We start from the raw sequence: 21,492 nt of genomic DNA on the forward strand, positions 1-21,492 counted from the left end.
TTCCGGAGACGGGCACTCTCGCAGCCTTTCACCGCTCCCCAAACTGCCGCTTTCTCTCTGCGTTGGTGGGGGTCCAAAATCAGTTGTGTGTGTCAACTGATGCTCTTCTGGCGAAAGCCCCCTTCCTCCACTGAATGTCACAGAGTTGGGACACCCCAGGGTCATCCATACCAACCCCCTGCAAGGCGCAGATCTCTGCGCAGATTGACCTCCAAGGAAGGAGAGGCCGCCACCTTCTGAAAGAGGATCAGGCCCAGAGGGGCCCTTCTAGTCCAGCATCGAGGAGCCCCCATGAGGAACCAGCAAGCCGGACCCGGGTGCAACAGCCATGCTCACTGCCCCCGCTTCCTGCAGTTTCCCCTAAATTTGGGTCCGTAGTGCTGATAATGCCAAGATTGCAGGTTCAATGCCCTGCCTGTTCCTGCTTTGCAGGGGGTTGAGCTAGATGACCGTGGGTACCCTTCTGCAAAAGCTCGCTTCTCCGTGTATTATTTATTGTCCGGCAGCCCTCCAAGAAGTGGTTTAATCCTCTTTAAAGCCATCCAGGTCGGCGGCTCCTGTGGCAGGGAGTTCCATAGGCTAGGAGGTCTCTGCCCCAAAAGTTTCAGTGTTAGGAAAGAGGGAGGAAAAATTTCTCTGTGTGTGTGTGCATCATTTTAATAAACATTGCCTCTTCTCCGAACTCAGCTGGGCTGGGCGTCAAACCTCTTCCTCTGCTCTTATATGGGGCCTGACTCGGAAGGGGGTGGCGCTCGGAGCCTGTTCCTCTTTTGCCCTACTTAGGCACAATCCTTGCAGCAGAAAACCGCTCTCCCCCCCGCCCCACCGCAAACACAAATAGCCAAACAGACTATTTTAAACCATCTTTCGTTTATTCCAACTCAAATCTCTCTCTTTTTTAATTATTATCGAAGTCTTGATTTCCTTTCCCCCTGCATCCAGGGCATGTCCGAGCCCTTTGCTGAGGGAGGGGCACAGGGGTCTTCCCCACTCTCCCCCCCCCCCGGCAAAAGCCCCAGCAGCAAAAGTCCCTTCGCATTCCCACCACGGCACAATAAAACTGTACAGTTAAAAATAAAAAGTCCTTTACAGTAAAAATTATTCAAGGCGATCGAGAGGCGGCTAGGCAGCAGCAGCAACTCTGACAGGCAGCAGCTGGGGGGGGGAGCGGAGGAAGAGCAGAAATCGCCTCCTTGGTGCCCCCCATCACCCAAACCCCCACCCCAAAAACTCCCAGCACCCCGATGCCCGTTGCTTGTTAGTTCCTACGCAGAAAGAGGGTCAGTATCCTGCCCATTGCAGGGGGAGGCAAGGAACAGACCCCAGACAGAAATTTCCTCAGCGGGGTGGGGGGGGGGGTGGAGGAAGGAAAAAAGGGGGTTAAAAGGTAGGGTGTCTTCCCCCCCCCCAAAATAAACATTATTATAGGATGCTAAAGTCTTTCCCTGTAAAATTGGAAGTTAGTGTGGAAAATTAGGAAGAAGATCAGCAGTCCCAAGAGGGTTTTTTTATTGGGGGGGGGGGAGAGAAGCAGGGAGGACAAGAAGCCCCCCCCAATTCCTTGGCACACAGTGGGGAGAAAAGTGCAAAATCGCAAGAGGGAGGAGGTTGGGGGGCGATTCCGGGGTTGGGTCTACACCCAAAGGGACCCCCCAGGAGTGGTAGGGTGGGTGTGGGTGCTGGGGGGGGGGAGGTTTGGCATGCTTTGCTGGGGGGGCTCCCCATCCATGTGTTAAATTTATATACTGAACTCCCCCACCTAAAGGACACAGGACTTTCTGGCCCCCTCCCCACAAAAAACAAAAATACTGTTATCCATGTGTAATTGGGACACCCACAACCCAGTTTGGGAAGGGGGGAGCTCTGTTTCGGCTGCCATGGGGTCTCTCCCCCCCCCACAGGAAAAAAAGGGGGCTTGTGCTCTTGGGGGGGGAGGTGTGTGCCCCCCACCCTGCAAAGGAACCAGGCCGGAGTCCAGCCACCTCCCTCTTGGCTTTTGCATCCTGCCCCCCCAAAAAAATACACCCAAAGGGGTATTGGACCCCCAAGCCTGCCCTGCGCCCCCCCAATGCTGCACAGACCCCCCCAGATTCCACCACCCCCTCCCTGAAAAGTTAACATATAGTGGAAGCTCAGTGGTAAAAAGCAGAGGGACGAAGGGGGGGTTGTCTTTTCTGCCCCCCCTTCTGGCTTCCCTTTAGGGTGGGCTGTGGGGTGCCTGACCCGGGGGCCCCTCTCGCGCCCCCCATGCCCAACACTGCGCTAGACTGGGAGGGGGCCCCTGGGGAGAAGCCCCTTCCTCTGGTCCCGATCCTGGTCCCCTTCGCCCCCCGCCTCTTCCAGGAGGCCCTGAGGGGCGGCAGAGGGGGGCGAATGCTGCCCCATGCTGCCAAAGGAGGGCCCCCCCAGGGCGGCGGTGGGCGAGGGGCGCAGGAGGGGGGTGCGCTCCGAGTCGCCTTCCTCTCCTTCCTCCTCGCCCTCCTCCTCCTCCTCCTCTTCCCCGTGGCCCCCCTGGCCCCCTGCCTCCTCCTCGTCTTGGGGGGCACGGGGACCCTCTTCGCCCTCCGAGTCGGAGTCATCCGGGGAGCGCAGCACCCTCTGCTTGCAGACGGGACACGTCTTCTTGGTTTGCGTCAGCCAGGGGTCCACACACTTGCAGTGGTAGGCTGGGGAAAGAGAAGAGTTTGAGGGATCCGCCGGAAAGGGACACCCCAAAGGTCATCCAGCCCAACCCCGATTGCAGCTAAAGATCCCAAGGCAAAGGGTCGCCCCCGTTTGCAGGCTATCCTCCTCAAATTGGGGCGCATCTTGGCAAGGGAGCTCTTTGGAGTGGTTGGGTTCTCCTTACCGTGAGAGCAAGGCAGGATTCGCAGCCGCTCCCCGTCTTCATACTCCTCCAGGCAAATGGCGCAGACATCATACTCGTCCCCTACGGGAAGGAGGCCGAGACATGCATCAGGCAACCCGGAAAAGCTGCTCCTGTCATCCTCCAAGAATCATGGAATTGTGGAGTTGGAAGGGACCCCCAGAGGTCATGCAGGCCAACCCCAGGAAATGCGGAAGAAATCCGTGACAGGCGGCCACCCGGCCGACAAAGGGGCCTGCCCCCCTCCTCCCTGACCACTGACCACCCGCTTCTCCATGTTTTGAAAGGCCGGCCATCCATCTCCACGTGCTCAGAAACACCCTCCCACTCAAGGCAGGCAAGGCTATTCTGGCTGCACAAGGATTCGAACCCACTCCCTCCGTCCGGGATTCCGGCTCAGGCTGCTGCCCCCCCCTTCAGTCAAGACGCCAGCCCTCGATTCTCAGGACGGGCCGCTATTATTCATCGTTAATTGCCGTCTCGCTTATTATTAGCTGCGGGGGTGGTCATCAATCATTATGTGTTGTTATTTATTGCTGCTGTAATTATTATTAATGTCTGCTGCGGTTATTTATTGCTATTATTATTCGTTGTTATGAAACCCAATGTTAAAAGCACAGAAATAAGACAATTGCTGCATTGCTGGGGGGCTCAGCTGGATGGCCGCTGGGGGTCCCATCCAATTCTGGAGCTGTGATTCCAGGGGATTGCAGGGGTGTTGGGCTGGAGGACCTTTGGGGATCCCTCCCTGCTCCACCATGGATTCCTTGCGGCTTGCTCTGGGGCGGGTGGGGGGGTCTCCTCTACCCCCCCCAGTTGTGCACGGGCCTCTCTCTCTCTCTCTTTCTCCTGCAACAACCCTGCAAAAACAGGAAGCTGCCTCCCTCGCAGCAGCGGCGTCGGGGAAGGGAAGCGGTCAGAGCCGAGCGGCTGCTGCTTCTGCTCAGCTAAAGGCTGCAAAACTCTCTGCCGGGCCTTATAAGGCAAACGGGAGCCTGGCGGCCGGCCTCTCCCTCCCGCTCTGAGTCAGCCTCGGCCAAAGCCAGGCGGGAGAAGACACACGGCCGACCCATGAGAGGAAAGGGGCGGGGAGGCCGCAAGAGTAAGAAGAGCTCCGCCGGATCAGGGCCCTGGCCTTGCCAGCATCCTGTTCTCACAGGAGGCCGACCCCAAAGGTGGGATTCCAATAGCCTGATTTTCCCTCCGTGAATTTTCCCCCAGGGGTCATCCAGCCCAACCCGCCCCGCCCCCCCATCCAGGAATCGCATTCCTGGCAGGTTCCTGCATGGGGGGTTGGACTGGATGACCCCTGGGGTCCCCCTTCCGACTCGACAGTTCTATGATTCTCTGAGACGGCCACCCAACCTCTGCTTACAAAAGGAGGCTGGAACCCTGCAAGCTGCTAGTCCCTAATGAGGACAGAAGCACAAAAGTGCGGAGCTAAGCCAGGGCCCTCAGGGGCCATCCAGCCCAACCCCCCCGCAACCGCAATGCAAAGGGGAAAGTCATCCCCATTTGGGGACACCCCGCCAAGTCTCTACAGTCACCCCCTCCCAGGAGCGAGGGGTTCATGTTGTGGGCTCCCTGGCTGCCCGGACGCCTGGGTCCCTCTCCTGACCATTTCTATTTCATTTCCTGCAAGCGCCAGCCGAAAACCCCGCGCCCCCCAGGCCAGGTGGGATGGCTCGGCATAGGAACATAGAAAGCGGCCTCCTCCCGATTCAGCATCGCTGCTACTGGCCGGCAGCCGCTCTCTGGGGTCCGAGGCAGGGGGCCTTCCCTAAAGGCAGGAGGTACTGCTGCCGGGGACGTTCTGCATGCCAAGCAGCTTCTCTGCCCCTGAGCCGCCCCTGGGGCTGAGGTGAAATTTCCAGTCCCCACTCTTTCGGAATAAATACCGGTGCCTCCTGCTCCTTGCAAGGCTCAGGGGTCCTTGGGGTCTGAGAGCCCAACACCCCCCACAACCCGGAAAAGAAAGAAAAGCGGCTGCTTTTAGCCATTTGTGTGTTTCAAATGCTGGAGGAGTCAAATGTTCTCCCCGTCAAATTTAATTGCTGCTTTCTGCTTCGGAGGAAATTGCTGCCTGAAAGGACTATCAGATTGGAACGGCTGCCTTTCGGGGACGCTGCACTGCCCGGGGGTGGGGCTGGATGACCCCTGGGTGTCCCCTTCCAGTCCTAAGAGGACTCTTATGATTCAGGGCTGTGAAGAAGGTGAAAAGGCAAAGCCCTCCCCCCCCCTTTCACAAGCCGGGCAGAGAGAGAACGGAAAAAACCCCAAGGTGGGGGGTGGGGGTTGCAGCGCAGTCAAGGCTGTTGCAGCGCAGCCGCTCCCCCCCCCCAGCCCTGAAAGGGGAAGGAAGCCCCAGAGCTTTGGCGGGAAGGAAGGCAGGCAGAGGAAGGGTGCCAGGGTGCCCTCTGGTGGAGAGAGGAGGCCACTGCAGGGACTCCGAGGTGAAGGTGGACACACACACACACACACACACACATTCCTGTGGACAAATTCCTGCTTCTAAACCAGGCATGGCCAAACTTGGCCCTCCAGCTGTTTTGGGACTACAACTCCCATGATCCCTAGCATACAGGACCAGGGGTCAGAGATGATGGGAATTGTAGTCCCAAAACAGCTGGAGGGCCAAGTTTGGCCACGCCTGCCCTGGACCTTTCCAAGCCCCTCCCCCCAATCACAAACACACACACACACACCAGTATCCCTTTCTCCTGCTCCTTCCTCAATCTGGTGGCGATCAGGATTTGAACCCAAGAGCAGCCCTCCCCCTTTGCTTCCAGCCATTGGCCTTCAGAAGCGTTCGCTGCTGTGGCAGACAGCAGCCACATGGCCAGTGGCCACCGATAGCCCTTCTCTCCTCCACGCATTGGCCCAACCCCCTTTCAAAGTCCCACCTGTGGGAGGGAGTTCCGCAGGTGAACTGGAAAATGAATTTCACTGTTGCTTCCCCCTGCCTGGGAACAGCTGCCCCCTCCCTCCACTGCCCCCAGCAACTCCATCGGCTGTGATCTGGTTCCTGCATTGCAGGGGGTTGGACTAGATGACCCCCGGGGTCCCTTCCAACTCTTTGTATGCCGATCAGGAAGTTTTGGACTACCCCTCCCGCCAGCTGGACCCAGCTTGTGGGGGGGGGGTAGGGAAAATGCTTCTCCAGGAAGCTTCCTCACCCGGATCTGGCCAGCAGCCCCCTCCCAGACGGCAGCTCTCCCCCCCCCCCGGGATTCCCCCCCTTACCTTTCTTGTACTTGTGGACGGGGACTTTCTTCAGCTGCTCCTTCGAGAGCCGGTTCCTCCGCATCCTCTTCCGGTGCTGGATGCAGCGCACAATCTGCTCCACAGGGAGAAATGGGATCCTTGAGTGGCGGCTCTTGCATGGCACGGGGTTGGGCTAGATGACCCCAGGGGGACCCTTCCCACTCTGCGATTCTATCCTTCAATGAGCCCTTCAGGGGGGTTCCTGCAGGCTATTGCAGGAGGGGCTTGAATAACTCAGAGAAGCTATGAGCTATGCCATAGGGGCCACCCAAGATGGACAGGTCATAGTGGAGAGTTTTGACTAAATGTGATCCACCTGGAGAAGGAACTGGCAAGCCACTCCAGGATTTTGCCAAGAAAACTCCATGGACAAAGACAACAGGCATATAAAAGTTAAGACGCTGGAAGATGAGCCCCTCAGGTCGGAAGGAATCCAACATGCTACTGAGGAAGAGCGGAGGACAAGTAGATTCAGAGCTGATTATCACTGCAAATGGTGACAGCAGTCACGAAATTAAAAGACACCTGCTTCTTGGGAGAGAAGCAATGACAAACCTAGACAGCATCTTAAAAAGCAGAGACATCACCTTGCCTACAAAGGTCCATATAGTTAAAGCTATGGTTTTCCCAGTAGTGATGTATGGAAGTGAGAGCTGGACCATAAAGAAGGCTGATCGCCGAAGAATTGATGCTTTTGAATTCTGGTGCTGGAGGAGACTCTTGAGAGTCCCATGGACTGCAAGAAGATCAAACCGATCCATTCTGAAGGAAATCAGCCCTCAGTGCTCACTGGAAGGACAGATCCTGAATCTGAGGCTCCAATACTTTGGCCACCTCATGAGAAGAGAAGAATCCTTGGAAAAGACCCTGATGTTGGGAAAGATGGAGGACACTAGGAGAAGGGAACGACAGAGGACAAGATGGTTGGACAGTGTTCTTGAAGCTACGAACATGAGTTTGACCAAACTGCGGGAGGCAGTGCAAGACAGGAGTGCCTGGCATGCTATGGTCCATGGGGTCACGAAGAGTCGGACACGACTGAATGACTAAACAACAACAAGCAGCTTGGATTGGGGTGTGGATCTGCAAGGAGGGTGACTTTGTATTATGCAAAACAGATCCCAGGACCCAAATGTCTGCTGGCCTCCCTCTCTAGAATCATAGAAGCGTAGAGTCTGAAGGGACCCCCAGGGGTCATCCAGCCCAACCCCCCTGCATGCAATGCAGGAATCTCAGCTCAGGCACCGAAGACAGATGGCCATCTAACCTCTGCTTAAAAACCTCCAAGGGAGGAGAGTTCACAACTCCTAAGGGAGACCGTTCCACTGCTGAACAGCTCTGACTGTCAGAAAGCTTTTCCGAAAGTTTAGTCGGAATCTCCTTTCTTGTTACTTGAAGCCATGGGTTCGAGTCCTACCCTCCAGAGCAGGAGAAAAACAAGCTTGCTCCCTCTTCCATGTCCTCTTTTCCAGGCTGAACATCCCCAGCTCCTTCAACCGCTCCTCATTAGCCTTGCTTTCCAGACCCTTGATCCCCTTGGTTGCCCTCCTCTTATCGACATCCTTCTTAAACTGGGGTGCCCAGAACTGGACACAGGACTCCAGGTGTGGTCTGACCAAGACAGAGTAGAGTGGGACTATTCCTTCCCTCGGTCTGGACACTAGCCTTCTGAGGATGCAGCCTAGAATAGCATTTGCCGGTAGGAACTTTCCTACCAGAGAAGAACGGCAAATTAAATTGTTGGAATACACCGAAATGGCAAAATTGACTGGAAAGCTCAGGAACCAAGAAGACCAAAACTTTAATAAGGAATGGGATAATTTTTTTTTTTATAATCTATCTTGGAGACCACTGTAAACAGATGAAAACATTAGCAGAATCGCAATAACACTTGTAATGTAATGGGTATTAGGAAGATAACGAAGTTAAAAATAAAAATAAAAATTGGGAAAAGATGCAGTAGAAAAGATTTAATGACAGAACCAACAGAGGGGAAGGTGGGATGCTGAGAGGTTCGGAGGAATTTGTGGGTATGTGTTATGTCATTTTTATAATTTTTTACTTGTAAAATCAAAGAAAAAATGTTTTAAAAAGAGAGATAGAATAGTATTTGCCTTTTTTGCTGCTGCATCACCCAGTGGCCTCCTGCTCAGGTTGTGGTCCCCCCAGATCCCTCGATCCTTTTCACATTGACTGATGTCCATCCATCTTCCCGCTTCCCACCCCCACCCCACCCGTTGTCCCGGCCAGGACCCCCCCCCCCTTCCCCACAAACTCACTCACCAAAATAGTGCACATCACGGCCATCACTATGCCCACAACCCCCGTGAAGGGGATCAGGTAATAGCCCAGCGGAAAGATGTATTCCGGGATCAGGATCACTTGGCCCCTGTGGAGGAGAAGGAGGAGGGAAGAGAGTAGATTCAACCAGGACATTCAGAAACCCCAAAGATCTCAGTCTTGGCTCAGAATCTGGGGGTGCAAACCCCCTTTCCCCAGTGTCCCCCCTCCCCTTATAAGAAGGGGAAATGCCATCAGACCCGTTTCACCCCCTCGGGTGCTTCCGAGCCCCACGGAAGGTGCCGAAGATAAAACTGAAAATTCATTCCCCCTGATATTTTCACAGAAAGAGGGGCCGCTTTCTGAAAAAAAGGAAAGGCGCTCAGCTGAACCCCTCCTTGCCTCACCCGTAATTTCAGGGTTCAAGGAGCAGGTAGGGGTCAATAGCACCGAATTTGTGCTTTTGGGGCCTACAATGATAGAATTGTAGAGTTGGAAGGGACCCCCAGGGGTCATCCAGCCCAACCCCCTGCAATAAGCCAGGAATCCCCTTTGCCGTTTCCTCCAAAGCTTTGGCCAAAAGGAATCCCAGAGGAAGAATCTCTCCCTTTTCTGGGCCTTTTGCCCAAACAGGGAGCCAGGAAAATCCGCAGGAAAGTGAGGTTGGGATGGAAGAATCTGCAGCCCCTTCTCCCAAAACCCAGGAATGACAGAGAGTACTGTATTCGGGTTTTTTTGGAAAAGGAAAAAGCCAGTGTCATTGATTGCGGTTGGCTTTTAAAGGGAAACCTGGCACTTTTATGGTTTTAAAATGCCACCTGCTGGACGGTTTGCAGTTACGAAGATCGTAAAAACATAAGGAGAGCCTGCAGGATCAGGCCCACCTAGTCCAGCCTCCTGTTCCCACAGCGGCCAACCAGGTGCCCCTAAAGCAGGCATAGGCGAACTCAGCCCTCCAGATGTTCATAGAATCATAGAGTTGGAAGAGACCACAAGGGCCATCCAGTCCAACCCCCTGCCGAGCAGGAAACGCCACCAAAGCATTCTTGACATATGCCTGTCAAGCCTCTGTTTAAAGACTTCCAAAGGAGGAGACTCCACCACACTCCTTGGTAGCAAATTCCACTGCCAAACAGCTCTTACTGTCAGGAAGTTCTTCCTAATGTTTAGGTGGAATCTTCTTTCTTGAACTTTGAATCCATTGCTCCGTGTCCGCTTCTCTGGAGCAGCAGAAAACAATCTTTCTCCCTCCTCCATATGACATCCTTTTATATATTTGAACATGGCTATCATATCACGTTCCAGCTTGTCAGTATCCTTCTTGAACTGTGGTGCCCAGAACTGGACACAGTATTCCAGGTGAGGTCTGACCAGAGCGGAATACAGTGGTACTATTACTTCCCTTGATCTAGATGCTATACTCCTCTTGATGCAGCCCAGAATTGCATTGGCTTTTTTAGCTGCTGCATCACACTGCTGACTCATGTCAAGTTTGTGATCTACCAAGACTCCTAGATCCTTTTCACATGTACTGCTCTCAAGCCAGGTGTCTCCCATCCTGTATTTGTGCCTTTCATTTTTTTGCCCACGCGTAGTACCTTACATTTCCCATCATCCCTGACCACTGGTCCTGTTAGCTAGGGATGATGGGAGTTGTAGCCCCCCAAACATCTGGAGGGCCGAGTTCACCTATGCATGCCCTAAATTGACTCCCAAAAGCAGGAATTGAACACAAGATCAATACTCTCCCCTCCTGGGGTTTCCAGCAACTGGGATTCAGAAGCATCTGGCTGTGGGGGCAAAACACAGGCACCCTGGTTAGTAGCCATCGGCTGCCCTCTCCCCCTCCGTTAATTTTTCTAATCCTCTTTTAAAGCCATCCAGGTTGGTGGCCATTGCTGGCCCCAGTGGCAAGGAGTACCACAGAATGAAGGAGGAGTTTATCTTATCCGTCCTGAATCTCCCAACATTCAGCTTCCTTAGATGTCTGCAACTTCTGTCCACAACTATAAATAAAATTCCCATCATGCCTAGCCTTTTCTCCAAACTAAGAGCCTCACGCCCTGCGCCCCCTCTTCTCAGGGGAGATCCTTTTGGGGGCCCTTTTCTGAACCTCCCCCAACGGTGCAATATCTTTTGGGGGCCGAGGTGACCAGAACCCGGAGGCAGCAGCCCAAACGCAGTCGCACAGCAAAATGGTCAAGGGGATCCATTTACTGTATTTACTCAAATGTAACACACCCCTTTTGGGGCTAAGTTATGTTTTGACTATTAGGGTGCGCAATTTGGGGGCGCGTTTACATTCGCCAGCGAACACTTTTTGAGGTTCAAAAATCGAGGCACGCATTAAATTCAAGGAACCATTAGATTTGCGTAAATACAGTATATATGTATCTTCATTCCTGGTGTTTTACAAATTCACAGTTTTTAAACTTTCCTTTCCTTTCCATGCTCTGACATGGAATCGGCGACCGGCTGCAATCCCCGCATTTCACCGCGATCCCCGCGCTGCAGGAGGGGGTTGGGCTGGATGACCCTTGGGGATCCCTTCCAACTCCACAATCCTAGGATCCCAAGCGCTAAACCGGGGGAGCGCGCTTGGGGGCAGCTCAGGCAACCTCTTCGCCCCCCGCCCAGCGCTGGGAATTTCAGTGCGCTGATAAAAGAGACCCCCCCCTCCCCTGCCGCTGCCCCTCGGCTCCTACCCTTTCTCGTAGGTGAAGGAGTCGCGAAGGAGTCTGGCGGCCGTCTCCCCAATGAACACGGAGGGGATGGTGACCAGCTTGCGTAGTTCCTCTGGGGTGGGGAGAGAGAGAGGGAGTCAGCCCCCAGAGAGGTGCCGGGAAAAGGGGTTCAGGAAAAGGGGTACACCATCTCCCCCCCCCCGAAAGAGCTCACCGCTGTCCCAGACCATGTTGAGCAGTTTGTCCGAACCCACGTTGTGGACGATGACGGCCAGGAAGCCGGCCTGTTGGGCGTGGAATACCTGCGGGAGGAAGAGGAGGACGTCAAACCCTGAAAGGCACTCTGCGCATGCTCGGAGGGTGCTGTTTTCTGAGCCAGACCACACGTCCCGGGGAGGGGCAAAGGGGAGCAGAAAGGAGAGGCCCAGCTCATCTCCAGAACTTTTGGGTCTGTGGGATCAGGCCGAAAGGGGCCTATGTATTCCAGGGGGCTAAATACCCCATAGAACGTAGGAATCGAGATAGACTGCGCCCAGACCTGGAGGTTCCACAAGAACATCAAGCTCCAGCCTCCTGTTCTCACAGGGCCCATGATAGGAAACCCAGCTGAGTTTCTCCCAGCAAGCAAGATTCGAACGCGAGAGCAACCCCCCCCTGCGGTTTCCGGCAAGCGCCTGCTCAGAAGCATTGGCTGCCCCTGTGCAGCCGTCCTGATTCTCCTCCACAAAACCGCCCAGTCCGCTGTGGACGTGGGTTGCCCCCGCTGCCTCCTGTGGCAGGGAGTTCCACGGTGTAACTGCGCGAGGAAGGACTTCCCAGCAGGCTTCCCACCCAGGAGCAAAAAGGGGGCTTATTCCGAACTCCCCTGGTCACCTTGAGGTCAAAGCTGCAGTCGTTCCTCCGGATGAGGGCGATGAAGACGGTCCCGTTGGACAGCACCGGGGCGCCTTCGATGGCCTGGCAGGCGTTGGCCGGCTTGGCTTCCACCAGAAAGCCCTGGAGACGAGATTTGGGGGGGGGGAGAAGGCTCAGCCTGGTGACCCCCTGCCCTCATGGACTGGGCACAAGTTCTGGCCCAGAGCGTCAGGGAGCGGCAGTTGGGGGGGGGGCGCAAAGGCGCCAGAGGCTGGCGTGATCCCAACAGGAATACGGCCCCTTCCCCTGGGGTCTATTCAATCATTTCACAAAACGCACCTCTCTATTTACTTAAGCATTTATTTTTTTAAAGTTTATTCATTTAACTGCTCCTCAAAATTCGGTTATTTAATTATTTCCTTAACATTTTTATCTGTCTCGGATGATACCCAGCTCTACCTCTCTTTCAAATCAGAACCAGTGAAGGCGGTGAAGGTCCTGTGTGAGTGCCTAGAGGCGGTTGGAGGATGGATGGTGGCTAACAGATTGAGGTTGAATCCTGACAAGACAGAAGTACTGTTCGTGGGGGACAGGAGGCGGGCGGGTGTGGAGGACTCCCTGGCCCTGAATGGGGTAACTGTGCCCCTGAAGGACCAGGTGCGCAGCCTGGGAGTCATTTTGGACTCACAGCTGTCCATGGAGGTGTAGGTCAATTCTGTGTCCAGGGCAGCTGTCTACCAGCTCCATCTGGTACGCAGGATGAGACCCTACCTGCCTGCAGACTGTCTAGCCAGAGTGGTGCATGCTCTAGTTATCTCCCGCTTGGACTACTGCAATGCGCTCTACGTGGGGCTACCTTTGAAGGTGACCCGGAAACTACAACTAACCCAGAATGCGGCAGCTTAGACTGGTGACTGGGAGCGGCCGCCGAGACCACATAACACCGGTCTTGAAAGATCTACATTGGCTCCCAGTACGTTTCCGAGCACAATTCAAAGTGTTGGTGCTGACCTTGAAAGCCCTAAACGGCCTCGGTCCAGTATACCTGAAGGAGCGTCTCCACCCCCATCATTCTGCCCGGACACTGAGGTCCAGCACCGAGGGCCTTCTGGCAGTTCCCTCGTTGCGAGAAGCCAAGTTGCAGGGAACTAGGCAGAGGGCCTTCTTGGTGGTGGCACCTGCCCTGTGGAATGCCCTCCCAACAGATGTCAAAGAGGAAAACAACTACCAGACTTTTAGAAGACATCTGAAGGCAGCCCTGTTCAGGGAGGCTTTTAACGTTTAATAGATTACTGTGTTTTATTTTTCTGTTGGAAGCTGCCCAGAGTGGCTGGGGAGACCCAGCCAGATGGGCGGGGTATAAATAAAATATTATTATTATTATTATTATTATTATTATTATTATTATTATTATTGCCCCCCAAAAAAACCTCGAAAGAATTTTTTAAAAAACAACTAAACTACAAGTAAAAAACCCCGACTGTTTAAAACACCCACGAAATTAAAACCAGCTATGAACTAAGAAGCACAGCAGCGTTCTGGCACCTCCAGGTAATAATAATAATAATAATAATAATAATAAATCTGGGAAGACTCTCCTGAAAAGGGTTCAGAGCTGTCATGAGGCAGGGAGTTCCACAGCACCGTACTGGAAAGATTGATTTCTGGCGGGTTGTGCGGCGCTCGTTTTTTGGGGAGACTCACCACGAGCCCCTCGTGCGGCAAGGGCTCCCCAAAGAGGGCCGGCAGGTCGTTGAACTCCATGCTGGAATTGTGATCTGACATCTGTTTTTTCGGGGAGACGGAAAGAGAAAAAGAGGTAAGGAACCAGGAGCAGGAGTCACCCCTGGCGCTCACAGAAAAAGGAGGGGTACAAATGTGAATATTATACTAACAAGGTGAGGGAATTCAAAGTCTGGGGGAAAGCAATTTTGGAGAATTCGGAGCAGGGCCCCTCTAGGGCTTTCCGTGGGGAAGGGGGTGGCCGGGGGCTGGAGACTCACCGCGTGAATGTACCCCTGGGCAGCCGGCAGCTCCAGGAGCAGGAAAACCAGTAGGACCAGGAACGCCGCCGGAAATGGGCGCTGCGTTCGAATCATGGTGCCTGGCAGGCAGGCGGGCAGACCAGCGACTCCTAGGGCAAAGAGCATCATTGCAGAAGAGTCAGGGTAGGAGCAGGGAAGTTTGAAAAAAGCTTTTGTGAGAAAGCCAGAAGCTTTGTATTAGGAATTCTAGGAAAAGGAGCAGAAAAGGCTGTTTTTATGTACGCTTACGACAGCTGTGCGGACGTTACGAGCCCAAAGGTGGAAGCAAGATAAAAGTACCTGCAGGGGAGGAATGGCGGACACGACCGGGAAGATCAGAGATCAGAAGGATAAAAATGAGATAAAGAATGGGGGAAATTTTATAAGTTACCTAAAAGAACACTGCAAACAATTTAAAATTCTAAAAAACAGGGTCCGGGGTTTCAGAGAATCCTATGTGTGTATGATGTGTATTATTCGGGATGCTAATTGTTAAAGCTAAAAATGAATTTTAAAAAATTATATATATTTTTTAAAAAAAGGAAGGAGCAGGCACAGGCAGCCTCTGACCACCTGGAAGAGGACGTGGATGCCAGGCTGGACCAGGGGAGAAAGAAGCAGCCCCCCAAAATTAAACAGACGGGAACTCTCTGCCTTCTCCATCTGCCAGGCGCATTTTCCAACTGACAAGAGTCCCATGGCGTTCTCGGGATGCCAGGTTGGCGACGGGCATCTCCATCCGAGTGGGGATTCGAACCCTGAACTCCCAGGTCCTGGTCTGACACTCCAACCCAGTGTTTCCCCAAGTTGGGTCTCCATCTGTTTTTGAACTACAACTCCCATCCTCCCCTAGCTAGCAGGACCAGCGGTCAGGGATGATGGGAGCTGTAATCCAAAAACAGCCGGAGACCCGAAGTTTGGGAAACTCTGCTCTAACCACTACACCACATTGCCTTCCTAGAGTTCTCCTGCTATGGGGCAGCTCTATCAATTAAGCCGGTAAATGAATATGAGAAAAACAAAATGCCATTTAGAGAAGGATCTGAAATGTTTTCCTCAAAAATAGAACTGGATCGACGTTTTAACTGCTTTGAGTTTTTTTTACCCTTTAAAATATAAAGTGTTTGAGAACGGAAATTAATAAGAGTGACAATGATAACAAATTTCATTGAAAAAAAAAAAAAAGGCTCCTGGATATCGGCTTCTATATCCGAGCTTCTAACACGGCTGTGGCTGGCCAGCCAGGGACAATGTCCGGCCGGCTGATCTTCCGGAAGAATTGGCCTCCTTTAAAAGAAAGTTATTCTGATTTCTTATCGAAATCATTTCAACTGAACAAAGTAAAAAATTTAAAGTGCACTAAAAAAAGTATTTAAAAAATGTATATTATAGCACTATATAGGCAATCAACTGCAATTCCATATTTGCTAGCCTAGCATATAGGTACAGTATATGGTAAAAATAAATTTATTATTTGTACCCTGCTCATCTAGCTATTGCCATCCAAATACATATATAGTTATCTACTATATTTTTTATGAATGGGTTTGAAATATCATTATACTTGTCCAACAGCCTACATCTGTTGCCAGGCTCCTTCCTGCCCCTTCCTGAACCTTTTCCAGCTCTTCGATATCCTTTTTGAGACGAGGCGACCAGAACGGCATTACAGTATTCCAAATGCGCTTGCATTAAAGGTCTGTCAGGCGGCATTATGATACCAGCGGCGTCCTTGTCCGTCAATGTTCCCTAGCATAGAAGGCACATTTTCCACAGCTGCCGAGCGCTGGCTCCACAATGGCACCGAGTTCCGGGTCCACCGCCTCCAGCCATTGAGCTTCCCAGAGGGAGACCTCTCTCCTCCTGATCCGTCACGAGGCAAGGAGGCCGCGCAGCCAGGAGGGGCCAGGCGGACGTTCTCTGCCAGAGGGCGGAGGAGGGCTCGGATCAGGCAGGATGGGCGTCTGGAATCAGGGCCCCCCAGGGGCCATCTAGCCCAACCCCCTGCAATGCAGGCATCGTGCGAATTCTGCCCCCCCACCCTCCGTGCTAAAGGGAGCTCTCTGCAAACAGGCCTCGCTTCACAAATCGTAAGGCCAAATCGGTTCTGGGGCTGAGCCTGCGAAGTAGGCGAGGCTGAGAGGCAAGGACTTGGCCCCCAAGGCAGCTTCATGGCCAAATGGGGGTGGATTTGAACCCTGCTCTCTCAGGTCCTAGCCTGGCTCTCTAACCACTACGCGGCACTGCCTTGATGGGTTAGAGCAGAGGGTGCCGGTAGCAGGAGGGGCCCTGGATCTAGAATAGGCGTAGGATCAGCGTCCAGCCTCAGTGCTCCCCATCTGTAAAATGGGAACAACCAGGCCCCAGCCCAAGGCTACAGGATTCTTGTAGGGGAGAACCATTCCCATTAGGAAGAACTCTCTGGTGGGGAGAGCTGTTCCGACAGTCAAAGGGACCCTCTCCAAAGATGGCAGACTCTCCTTCCTTGGATACTCCAGGGATGCCTTAGTCGACATTCCTGTCTCGCAGGGGGTTGGGCTAGATGACCGCCAGGGGTCCCTGACAACTCTTCCATCCTATGACCTTGGAACCTCCCTTGGAGGTTTTTAAGCAGAGGTTGGGTGGCCGTCTTTCAGGGATCCTTTAGTTGCACTTCCTGCCTTGCCCGGGGTCAGGCTGGATGAGCTTTGGGGGTTCCCTTACAATTCCACATTTCATTTGAGGTGAGGTTTCCCAGCAAGGAGGGTTTGGCAAGGGAAACCCCCTCCCCAACTGGGCAGCCGGGCTGCAGATCCCCTTAAAAGGTGCCCATTCTTCCAGCTGGTGCCGAAAGGGGGAAAGGGAGGGAAGGAAGGAAGCCAGAGGGTTTTCCGCTGGAGAAAAGGCAGCTGATGCCAGGATAATGCCATCTGACAGTAGGGCAAGCAGCCTCCCACCATGCAGAAGAACAGTCTCTCCTCTCCTGAAAGAGAGCGGTTCGGGTGGGAGCAAAACAGAAAGCCTCTGTCGGGGATCCCTTAGCTGCCATTTCTGCGTGGCCGGGGGTTGGGCTGGATGACCCCTGGGGGTTCCTCTCAACCCGACAATTTTGCATTGCTACGGGTGTTGGTCTTCTCGGCACCCGCCTCCTGAGCCCAGCAGGGACCCCTCTCTGGCACAAGGCCGGGACAGAGTCCGCAGCCACTTCTGGGACGGATCGGCCAGCCGCGCCTGGACCCCCCCCCCCCAAGGGCAAAGGAGTCAGCGTTGGAGGTCACAGGGAAGAGGGAGCAAGCTTCAGATACACTGCTGATCCGAAGGGGCAGGACCCGAACCCAGGGCTTCAAATGGAAAGAGAGGAGATTCCAACTAAGTCATGTGGGTGGCAGAACAACAACAACATCATCAACTTCTCGAGGGTAAGAACTGTTCAACAGTGGGGCAGACTCCCTTGGAAGGTGCTGGGCTCTGGGGGTTGGGCTGGATGACCTCTGGGGGTACCTTTCCGCTCTACCGTTCTCTGAACCCCGTGCCCTCTGGAAGGAACCTGCCCAATATGTCCTTCTTCACCCGCAAGTTCACCTTCTCACTACACAGCAAAGTCATTGAGAGGCAGTGTGGAGCAGTGGTGAGGGTGCTGGGCTAAGACCCGGGAGAGATCTGGGTTCAAATCCCACCCCCTGGGCCGCCATGACGCTCACTGGGTGTGACCTGGGAGGACAGCCGCTGCCTCTCAGACTAGCCTCCCTCGCAGGTTGGTTGTGGGAAGAACAATACGCATGCCGCCTTGAGGATATAAATGCAGCTAAATAATTATCACTGAGCGAGCCCAAATGTTCCAGCTCCTTCCTGGGGAGTCTGGCAAGTGGGACATGATTCCTGGAAGGATTTCAGAATGCGCAGCGCAAGGAACATGCGCTCAGCCTATCTAGGAAGCCCAGCTCCCATTAACCTCAGCATCACAGCTCCTCAAGCCAAGCCAAGACACCTCTTCTCCACTGGCCTCCCGTGGCGGCCATGTTTCCTTTGCGCGCGGCGCATCGGTGCACCTGGGGCAATAAGGGGGGAGACGCCACCCTCGAGGTGCACCCTGCTTCCCCCACACACACAACGCTCCCTTTTCTCCCTTGCTTTGGGGTCCGTCCACATGCGCAATGCGCAACTCTCTCCGCCCACCTTCAAAAGCCACCTTTGGCACAAGTCACTGTGTGCTGCCACAGTGGCCTAGTCAGGGAGATCAGAGACCCGTTTGCACAGCTGGAACCAGTGTGCCACCCGCACCCGTTCCCCACGATGCCAGAGCTGGCCACAGCAATGAACACCTTAGTTGTGCAAAGCCTGGGGTACCGCAATGCGCTGCTCCTGGGGCTGCCTTTGAAAAGTGCTTGGAAACCTCAGCCAGCCCAAGCTGCTGCAGGCAGATTGCCGACTGGGGCTGGCTAGAGGGAGAAGGTGACACCCACTTTGCCATGCACAGCGCCCCTGGGTGCCATTCCTTTTCTGGACAGAATTGTAGAGTTGGAAGGGAGCCTGAGGGTCATCCAGTCCAACCCCCATCAAGCCGGAATCTTTCACCCCGTAACCCATAAAGCCCAATGTGGCCCTGAAGACCTGGGGGGGGCACAGGGCAGGGCCTTCTCGGTGGTGGCTCCTCCAGAGAACTTTGCAACTCCCTCCCTAGAGAAGCCAGACTGGCTCCCTCCTTGCTGTCCTTCCACCAGCAGGGGAAGAACCAGAAAACTAATTCTCCAAAGACATACCCAGGTTCTTGTAGAATTATAGAGCAGGAAGGGACCCCCAAGGGCCATCTAGCCCAACCCCAACCCTTGCCATGCAGTAATTGCAGCCAAGGAATCCCTGGCCACCCAATATCTTATTAAGAAACCTCCAAGGAAGGAGATTCCGCCACCAAGACGACTTTGGGGAGCTGACTGCTTTCAGGAAAGGCCGATAATATAACAATAGCCTATCTGTTCTTAGCAGATCTAGTGTATATCATGTATAATTGTTCTTTAATTATTGCTTCGCCCCCCCCTCCTATGTTTTCAGCTGTTTCTGTTTTAGAAGCAAGGTTCAACTGAGTCAGGGAGAAAAAGGCCGGAGGGGAAAAAAATTAATAAGGTACATTTTTTGGCCATGAGATTTATCATCCTCATCATTCATTTCATTTCTGTACTGCTTTATATCTTAAAGAAATCATCTCAAAGCCGTTTAGGACACATCAAATAGAACAAACCGGAATAAAACCAATTTAAGCTCCCAGGAAAATATTTCGGATCCTGCTAAAAGGGACATTTTGCTTTTCCCATATTTAGTTACCGACTTTTTATAGAGCTGCCCCATAGCAGAAGGAATCTAGGAAGGCAGCGGGGTGGAGTGCTTAGAGTGTTGGGCTTGGACCTGGGAGACCCAGGTTCGAATCCCCGCTCCGTTGGGAAGTTCGCAGGGTGACCTTGGAGTCAGTCTTAGCCTACCTCGCAAGGTCTTTGTAGGGATGACCTGGGAAAGGGGCTGGACCCCTGGGAGTATATTTTAAAGACCAGAACCTCAAAGCAGTTTGCAACACATTAAAACATCAAATTAAACAATGCGCAATCAAATCAATTCAGGCTGCAAAAAATATATTTCAGATCCTGCTCAAAGTCACATTTTGCTTTCCCCAGCCGCCAACTCAGCATCCAGAGATCTCCGTGTGTTCGCCATTGGACCCGTGCCAGTTGCAAAACGCGCCTGGCGCCTGGCTAGTTTCTAACACTGTGATTTCCACCACGGAATGCCTCTTGGCCAGGGGGTTGGACTAGATGCCCCTCAGACCCCTTCCGGGGCTACGATTTCAACTCCTTTGCTCGCTCTCACAACAATTCCCTTGTCCCAGGATGCAAGGAGGAGAAATGGACATGCTATTAACTCTGGACTAAGGCAGAGCCTGGTTTCCATTTGGGGTCGCCAACCTCGTGCCCAGATTTCTCCACATTGACACAACCGGAGCCAAACCAGCAGCTCCAGGAATAAAAACCCGGTTTTATTCGCCCTGAACCTCCCAGCATTGGACCGAATGTTACAGGAGAGGAAGAAAACCTTTCCTCTGCCCCTTCCTCCTCCTCTGGGGCTTGGATTCTGGAGAACCAGAACAAACACATTATCTTCCCATTGGCTCCGGCCCTCTTTCCCTCCTCTCTTTCCTGCTGTTGAATTGCAAGCTTCATTCCATTCGGGGCAGAGACCTGCCCTACTTTGCCCAACTCCAAACACAGAGACAGAGAAGAAAGAGATGGAGCTGGCAGGGTCAGGCCCCTGGCTCACCCAACCGGGGGTCATCGCACGGCAGCGGGTTGGGCTAGATGACCACTGGGGTCCCTTCCGACTCCACGGTCCCATAACCCGCAGTTGAGGTTGCTGCACTGCAGGGGGGGTTGGACTAGATGACCCCGGGGTGTCCCTTCCAACTCTGTGATCCTGACAGTCAGGCTGCATGCTCAAAGTTGGAGCACAAGGAAACCTTTTTAGATTTGGGAACCGGGCGCGAGGATGAGGGTCAAGATAGGCAGAGGCGCCCCCCAGGCCTCTCCCCCCTACCCACCCACCTGGGCCAGCCCAAAGGGGCGCCCCCCAACCCTTGACCGTGGGGCGGAGGAAGCACCCCTAGAAACAGGGCGCTCCCCCATCCCCACCAGGAAGGGCCAAGAGGGCGCCCCCCACCCACCCACCTGGGCCACACGCGGCTGCTCCACCCCAACCCTCGACTGCGGGGCGAAGACACGACCCTCCTCCCGCCTTGAGGACCCAGGAGTCCGGGCAGGAGAGGCGCCTATCCCTCTCCTCTCCCACCTCCTTCCAGGGGACCCAGGCGTCCTGGAGAGGAGGAAGGGGGAGGCTCCTCCCCCGCAGTTGACTGACCTTCCCAGGTGGCGACGCTCACGGGGAGGGGGCGACGCTCGCGCTGGGGGAGGGGGCGCACCGGGTGGTCTCCCCTGGGCTGCCTTCTGTTTACAAGCCCCTCCGCTGCAACATGGCTGGGAGATCTCGCGAGAGGAGAGAGAAGGGCGGGGAGGGAGGGAGCAACTCCTCCTCCCTCGGACGCCTGGGTTCTCAAGACGGAGGGAGGGAGAGGAGCGGACCCAGGAGCACGCGCACCTTTTTTTCTCTCTCTTTGCAAAACAGCAGGGAGAATCAGAAGGGACCCGCAGAAAAAAGTCAATTTCCTTTGGGTTCATAGGAACCAGCTTAAATTTTACTTCACCTTGTTGTGTTCTTAGTGGTTTTGTGTAATTGTTCTAGTGTACTTTGCTACATATTTACATTAAAACCCTTTATATCCCCCTCTCCTTTTAAGTCAGTTTCCTTGTGTTATTATTGCTGGCTGGGGTTTTCTTTTTATTATTCTACCGTATTTTGCTATATATTCACAGTAGGAACACGGTACTTTTTTAATGAAAAAAAATTATTTTCTTTCACGCAGTGAAATCGCAAGCAACTGGAGGGGCTTTGAGAGTCACCACCTTTTTATTTATTACATGCATTTATATTCCATCATTTTTTC

At 53.6% G+C, this 21,492-nt stretch overlaps 1 protein-coding gene across 1 annotated transcript; it reads right to left on the reverse strand.

Moving 5' to 3' along the window:
• Positions 1 to 853: 853 nt before the first annotated feature.
• On the reverse strand, positions 854 to 20,984 carry RNF167 (ring finger protein 167). The gene is made up of 10 exons (XM_035134603.3): positions 20,850 to 20,984; positions 13,953 to 14,083; positions 13,654 to 13,734; positions 11,968 to 12,090; positions 11,309 to 11,396; positions 11,116 to 11,206; positions 8,414 to 8,519; positions 6,110 to 6,203; positions 2,849 to 2,929; positions 854 to 2,666 (listed from the first exon to the last, which is right to left on the reverse strand). The coding sequence occupies exons 2-10, from the start codon at positions 14,046 to 14,048 to the stop codon at positions 2,263 to 2,265; spliced, it is 1,164 nt and encodes a 387-aa protein (XP_034990494.1). The 5' UTR covers positions 14,049 to 14,083; positions 20,850 to 20,984; the 3' UTR covers positions 854 to 2,262.
• Positions 20,985 to 21,492: the final 508 nt, after the last annotated feature.

The sequence above is a fragment of the Zootoca vivipara genome, chromosome 12 (assembly GCF_965207765.1).
Source record: "Zootoca vivipara chromosome 12, rZooViv2.hap1.1, whole genome shotgun sequence".
NCBI lineage: Eukaryota > Metazoa > Chordata > Lepidosauria > Squamata > Lacertidae > Zootoca > Zootoca vivipara.

Excerpts from the sequence above, each read along its gene's own strand:
- RNF167 (XM_035134603.3), bottom strand. The coding sequence starts at position 14,048 with ATGATTCGAACGCAGCGCCCATTTCCGGCGGCGTTCCTGGTCCTACTG. Across the intron at positions 11,397-11,967 it reads ACTGCAGCTTTGACCTCAAG|GTATTCCACGCCCAACAGGC; the intron begins GTGACCAGGGGA and ends TTCCTCCCGCAG. Across the intron at positions 11,207-11,308 it reads CAACATGGTCTGGGACAGCG|AGGAACTACGCAAGCTGGTC; the intron begins GTGAGCTCTTTC and ends TCCCCACCCCAG.